Raw genomic sequence first — 6,972 nt, 5'->3', positions numbered from 1 at the left:
TTATCCTTCCATGCACATTGGACTGACAGCCAACCGAGTGAGAAGCCGGGCACATCTTTTGTAATCTGCAGTGGGAAGAAGGCAGACTGTTGTCAGTTACATGAACAACGCTACTTTATGAAATAAAGGGGGTTGTTTGGGGGACAAGTATGTAAGAAATTGATGCCTATTTATTCCTTTAAGTATTTTGAATTCCGTGTGAGCAGTAGGGACACTGTCATCAGTAATCATGGGCTCTCAGTTCTTGATTTAATCATTTATGGTACTTCAGGGGTTACCGCATCACATGGTCAAGTTAACGACTAACAGGTGGGGGAGGAAGAGGGGCATAAAAACAGTACTGCACAGCTGCTCTCTACCCATTTTCTTCTTAGTTGCTCTCAGAGCTCATCAAAAGAACACCCGTTTTTCCTATCTGCACAAACCGTTCAGCATTAAAATGTTGAAGAAAGTGGGTCCAAAGGCACATAGCAAAGCAGAGTTGCCACTTGGATAACCAAAGGAAGTGATGACCAGTTCTGAAGCCAAACTGATTTTCCCTTAATATTTTCTATTTAGATAAATATTACTGAAGATAAATGAGGGCTAGTGATCATGGAAAGGGTGGTGTGGTGATGCAAAACTTTAAGCACTTGACTGCCAACCAAAAGATCGGTGGTTTGAGCTTGCCAGCCACTCCACAGAAAGTTATGGCAATCAGCTTCCGTTAAAATTTAAAACCTTGGAAACCCTATGGGACAGTTTTACTCTGTTCTCTAAGGACGCTATGGGTTGGAACAGAATGAGGGGCACGCGGTCTTAGTTTTAGTAGCCATAAGGTAACTTTCCTACAATGTGCTTCTGTGGAAAACTGCAGCAGTTTTCAAATACCTAATATTTAGTCTTCAGAAGCAGCAAAATCCTAATTAGAATTGGAAGTGTTCATATTCCTAACTGAAAATCAGAATGAATGAGTTAAAGTGACAACTATAAATCTGCACAGCATGTCAAACAGATAAATAGCTAGCTCCACTTCTAAAAATAACCTAAGTATTTATTGTACAAGTTAACTGGGTTTCAAAGGGGAAGCATCCAAAGCTGGAAGGTGTGCCTTCTGGACTCCTGATTTTTTTAATCAGTTACACCAGTTTTTGGAATCATTGTTTTAAGTAGGCAACTTATTCTGCTGAAGATAGATTGTGTGAACTCAAAAGCTGATCTAATCACACTCTTGCTACTAACTACTTCCCAGTAACATATCTGGAAATCCTGAAGTTGATCACATATCCCCACTAAACACAAATGTTTTCTGCGGCAATGCTTCTGAAATGTTAACTTGTGTGCAAATTATTTGTGAATCGTTAGAGTTCTGATTCAGTAGGTCTGGGGTGAGACTTCATAACAAGGTGCCCATGTTGTCAGTCCTGGGATCCACACTTGAAGTCAGAAAGCCCTCCGTCTCCTTTCTCGCCCAGCAGCCCAGACCGCTGAATTTTCTTCCTGCAGGCTAAAGCAGCGCAGTGTATTGTTTATGGCCTAAGCTGAGGTGAAAAGGCAATAGTCACTCATTTGAAGGTAGTCCTCTTCAATGATCTCTAATTGTGTTCCGAGCACTGCCACAACTTATGACCTTTGGTCCCATGACCCCAAGTGGCTGAGCAGAAGCAGCAGCATGAGTGGAGCAGAACATGGATTACAGAAGCACTGTCTGAAGTCCGAACATGGAGTTTGGGTCCCCGTTTTGCTAAGAGCCATGTGACTGTACAATTGAAACTCATAAAAGTCTGTCCCCTTACCCGTAAACGAAAGAATTAGATGCAAAGACTCCTAAGATCACTTTCCATTTACAATTGGTGGCTATCACTGTAAGGCTGTTTCATATAAAAATACTTCAACATTAAACAATACTGTTTTCTGACTCCAGGAAGTAGGTTAATAATTCTCCAACAGAAGGTGGTTCCATTTTAAAGGAAGGAAATAAGGAAGCTGTGGTGTACTAGGTACATATGACATGAATGAAAGAGTGGGTCTGAAGCATAGTACTTTTCAGTGATAGAAGCAAACCCGTTTAGGAAATGTTTGTTGCTGGCCTTGGATTTGGAATGGAGTGATTTCAGCCTGACCAGACAGGTCTTCATTTGAATCCCCTTTGTTCCTGCTTGATTGTGTGCTGTGTTTCAATGTTGTCTGCCACAGTTTCATATGTAAAATAATAGGAATCCATATCTTACTGGGCTGTTGTAAAAATTACTTGATAGAATGTTTGTGAATGTGCCTAGCAAAAATACCTACTACATAGTACTGTTTTTTAGAGAGGTGGGAGCTCCTACGCTTCCACTTCATGTAAACTGATACTTTCTGAGGCAGGGAAGGTAAGGCTGGTGTGCTGATCACTGGGCCCCTCTGGATAGTCTGAAAGTGGCTAGTAAAATAATCAGGTGTAAGACTCCTGAGCCCATTATAAAAGATTGGGCAAGGGCTTTAGCAAATGTCACGCCTGCTATTGTTATGCAAAGTGTGAAGAGCAGACTGAAACCCATTTGGGGAAATGAAATACATTTTGCTGTGTATAACAGAAAGACCAAGCTGGAAAAAATGACAGAAATGTTTTTATACTCGTCACTGAAAGGCAACCAACAAGAAGGAGAAAATTGTACAGCTGAGAGCTCGGCTGCTGAGATTGCTCTGCAGCTCCAGTCACGGAGTAACGCAGCCGGACAAGCTAGCTTGGAAATGGCAGTTACAATCCTGAATGGTGGCATCAGAATTACTGATGGGAGAGTCACTGCTCAGGGTACTGGAGATGGTCGAGAAAGTTCACCCAGAATGATTCAGGTCAATCTGATTGTCACTCCCAGGCAGTAGGCTGGACAGTCGGAATTTTAACATTCCACTCATTGTGTATTGTAAGTATGATACATAGCAGTGTATCAGTAGATACAGACATGACCCAGAATACATATACAAAATGGGAATGTGAATTAAAGAAGTCTATTACAAAGGTTGATTAATTTCAACAATTCTTTTAGTTTTGTCCCAAATTTTGTACCTTTTCTTAGGGGACCATGGATACACTAATGCCTAATTCCAGAGTTAAGAAAGAAAATGCACACACACACACACACACACAGGCACAGTTGAATTGTAAAAGAGGCCCATTTGATGGAAGTACATGGAATATATTTCAGAAAATCATACGTCTACACTGTACTTCCCCAGCAGTTTCTAGATGCCACTTACATGCAGGAATGGTACAATCTCTGGTGTTGTGATAGAGTCTGTGAAAGTGTTTGCTGCACTTTGGGCTGAAATAAAGAGGACCTAAGAAATGGAAGAAAAGAGATCATGAGGATTCAGCAAGATGCAGAGCCACTTGAAAGGAATGAATGACAAGAAAGCGTTACCTGTAAGATGTTTTAAAAACTTGTCCTTCACTCTTAGGTCTCGAGGCACAATTTCTGCCACAGGGAAAGAGAAGAGGAGTGCATTATTGCGTCGCCTGGAAGAAGGACTTTTGTGTCCATGTAAGCTTGAGTGCATGTTTGAGGAAGCTCTTGAACATTCCGCTTTAGCCAAGCTATGTGCACCAAGTAAAACAGACCAGAGCTGCCCTGGATTATTAGATGTGACGATGTGAAAAACGTATCCTCAGGGACATATTTTTCCTCAGAACTGAAAGAAACTGGAGCACAAAGCCCAGTGCTATCTGTCTAGCCTCGACCATCTAGAGACAGCAATCAAAGTTACAGTAGGGAAAGTTATTTTTGACAGTGAGTTTCCAGTGAATAAATCACTTTTACTTGCATTTTGTAGAACTTGTAGGAAAATCCCACAACCTCATAAGGTTCTAGGGAGAAAAGTTCTGACCCTTCTTTTGTTTCAGAATTTACAATTTCATGGTATATATTTAGTTAAAGAGTGAACTGCCGTTAAAACCACCTGTTAAGAAGGCTGGTATAAATAAATTGACATATGCATTAACTCTATTTGAAAAAAAAAATAAACATAAAATTCCCAAGGGAAGACTGCTGCAAAGAAAGAGTCTCCTTTTACATCTCCTGCTTGCCTCTTGGTAAATGGCAATAGCTGTACCGACAGGTCTTCCAGTTTCAGGCTTGTGCTTCGTTTATTACAGTCATCGATGTTCACGTCTCTGTTCTGGACCGGTACCTTCTTGAGGACTGTATGTGACGTCACACTTTATTTTTCCACAAATGCTCTTCAGCTCCTTCCCACACATCATCTGAAGGAACATTTCCATCAGAAGCCTACTCCCTTGCAAGGTTCAGACATCTCCCTGATGTCAGTCTTCATTTACTCCTAACTTTAGTCAGTCTATATAAAATTGACCTTATCAGGTTTGACCTAATTGTGTCATGAAAAGCACTAAAGCTTACATGCTTTCCTCAGAAATTTCCCACGGGGCAGTCACTCTGGGAAAGATTTTACCATTGGGGGCGGGGGGCTCTAAAATATTTCTTTTTCAGTTGCAAATGCTTTGCTGAAAATATTTCCATTTCTAAAATAACAGATGACAGCTCTGAGCAGAAAATACCAACATGGGTAACAATCTGTGCACCTGAGAAGTGGGCTAGTTATCTGTGATGCAGCTATGAATAAAACCTTATTCATTTATCTTTCTTTTAAAATGTTTTCTAATTTTTGTGTTTTTAAAACAATTCGAAAGTTTCCTTTTTAAAAATGTGCCTTCTTAAATACATGCCTGTCTTCAACCAAAGTTAGATAAATATACTCAAGGATAAAGTTGTTAGTCCATGATGTTGTGTGTGTGTAAAAGACTTGATGAGATAAGTAATGGAAAAGGGGAAGACTTACCAACTCTTTGCTCCTCCGGATAAACTCCGTAGTCAGTGACCTCTCTACGGCCCAAAGTATAATCATGTTTGCTGGAAAACTGCAATCGCTTGTATTCCCCCAAGTGGTATTTTTTAAGTTCCTGAATGATCTCCATGATGAGGTTTAAAAGAGTGTGTCTGTCGGTGGTTTCTTGGGATTCGCTTCTCCCTAGGCACGGTCCCACCGCTACAAGTAAGAGCCCCAGCCCCAGGAGGACAGCGCGCCTCGGTCCACTCATTTCAGTTTGTATTAGAAGGGCCAGCGTGGTGCCTCAAGGTCGGAATGAAGCCTGAGGAGATCACCCAGCACCCTCTCCGGGATCTTGGTTTACTGAAAGAAGAATAGAAGGGGGGTGGGTTGGGAGTTGAAAAGCAAGTTGGGGAGTTGGTGGGGGAGGGGGAACGAACACTCAGCAAACCTATGGGGAGGAGTCCAGGGACAGGAAGCAAGCCAGCTCCCCACTTAAACTTGCAGGCAGATCCAGCCACCTGGCGTTGGAAGCCTCCCAAGCTCCGCTTTGCCCAAACCCACCTCCCTGCACCAGGGAGGAAGCCCTTTGCCCAGCGCATCCCAAGCGCCTCTAGCGCCCTACAGAGAAGGACATCTTTAAGTCCCTGGGCCGCCTCTGGCCCCGTGCTGGCTTCTCAGCTGCGGAGCCACCCGGGGCCGCCCGCCCCCTGGGGCCTGGCGGGCTGGGCAGGTGAAGCGGGCGTTCGCAGTGCGGCCGCCGTGGTCAGAGAAACACACCGGTGGTCGGCTGGAGCCTGACTTTAAACTTCCGTTTCTTCCATCTCTCTGAAAAACCCTGGCCTCACCGACTCTTCCCTCCGGGCTAGCACCTTTAACTTTTCATTCAAATGAATTCCCAGTATCACAGCAATGCCAAAAGCACTTTCTAAATTTTCTAAACACAAACCATGATGCTCTGACCCACATGTCCGCGGGGCCAACACTCCAGTTACGTGATGCCCTTTGGTGGTCCATTCATCCTCCTTAAAAGAGAAGAAAGGAACGGAAAGCGCCGTGGCACTTTGATGAGCCCGCGCCGGGTTTGGGCGCTTCCCATTAAGTTTCTAAAGCAATGCCTTTTATTGCCGCTTCCTTGTAGGGCCCAGACAGGGAGCCCGAGGCTCGCCAAGCCCCGTCCACGGCCCAGACTGGGTCTCCCAGGCCGAGGGGGCGCCGCGCGGGGGCCGTGGAGCAGGGCACCCAGGTGCTGGCGGCGGGCGCGGCGAGGCTCCGGGGAACCTGGGGCGCGGGCAGGGAGGGCACCCGCAGCCGCCGCCGCGCTGCGCCCCGCGGGGAATCTTGTTCGCAGAAGCCCTGTTTCCAGGACCCGCTCGCCCCGTGGAGGTCCGGAGGTCCCAGAGGAAGCGGGAAGCCGAGAGCCCAGGGGCGTGGGGCGTGGGCAGCAGGAACGCTCTGCCGTGAACTGCTGGGCCAGTTCCAGGTGGGGGGCCACTTGTGCTTCGGGGAGATGCGGAGCGGGGGGCGCGCGGCGCGGGGCGGCTCACCTCGGCCGAGAGTTACCTGCCTGGACGCCCTCGGAGCGGGCGACGGCTGGGCACGGTCCCCTCGGGCCCGGAGTCGCAGCGCGCCCCACTACTCCATGCCCGGCGGCGCCTCGGCTTATATAGCTTTCGGGGTGCGCGGGAGTCGCGGCGCCAGCTCACGGCCGACTGCCAGTGGGCGGACGGCGGCGGCGGGTGCGTGGGAGCGCGGCTGCCCAAGTTCGCCGCTGGGCTCCGCGCGGCCGGGGCAGCGCTGCCACTTCTTATGCGCGCGCTGCGCTGCAGAGGTGGGGCTCGTGTCCCCCGAGGTTCAGAAGCCGGAGTCTTTAATTAGAATCGCGTTGAGACGCCGCTGAAATATTCATACCCTTTTGTGTGGATCTTCGTCAGACCCCCCGGCCCCCCCGCCCCAGTCTCCCCATTTCCCTCCTTCCCTCCTCCCTTTCTCTCTCAGTCTATTTCCCTCCGTTCCTGTCACTTGTGACAGGATGAGAAGAAACGCCTTTACCAGGAACTTGGATCTGTTTTTGTCTAAATGTAGATCTTGGGGCTATTAAAAAAAGGAGCGGCTGCTTGATTGCCTCGACATTTAATAAGTCAATTAAAGTCTATCTATTTTGGAGGG

General features: G+C 46.8%; 1 protein-coding gene across 1 annotated transcript; it reads right to left on the bottom strand.

Annotated features, from left to right (window-relative positions):
- Window positions 1-5,074, bottom strand: ALKAL2 (ALK and LTK ligand 2). The gene is made up of 4 exons (XM_075557182.1): window positions 4,816-5,074; window positions 3,384-3,437; window positions 3,220-3,300; window positions 1-65 (listed from the first exon to the last, which is right to left on the bottom strand). Exons 1-4 carry the CDS (start codon window positions 5,072-5,074, stop codon window positions 1-3), a joined length of 459 nt encoding a protein of 152 aa, XP_075413297.1.
- Between the last annotated feature and the right edge of the window lie 1,898 nt (window positions 5,075-6,972).

This window comes from Tenrec ecaudatus, chromosome 8 (genome assembly GCF_050624435.1).
Source record: "Tenrec ecaudatus isolate mTenEca1 chromosome 8, mTenEca1.hap1, whole genome shotgun sequence".
NCBI lineage: Eukaryota > Metazoa > Chordata > Mammalia > Afrosoricida > Tenrecidae > Tenrec > Tenrec ecaudatus.
Note: the sequence above shows the minus strand (reverse complement) of the source record. Positions and strands in the feature narration are given on the sequence as shown.

What these genes read in the sequence shown, in the direction of transcription:
- ALKAL2 (XM_075557182.1), bottom strand. Translation starts at nt 5,074, where the DNA reads ATGAGTGGACCGAGGCGCGCTGTCCTCCTGGGGCTGGGGCTCTTACTT. An exon ending in GTTTTTAAAACATCTTACAG is followed by an intron (nt 3,301 to 3,383) that starts GTAACGCTTTCT and finishes TCCATTTCTTAG; the next exon opens with GTCCTCTTTATTTCAGCCCA. An exon ending in AGATTGTACCATTCCTGCAT is followed by an intron (nt 66 to 3,219) that starts GTAAGTGGCATC and finishes TTCCCACTGCAG; the next exon opens with ATTACAAAAGATGTGCCCGG.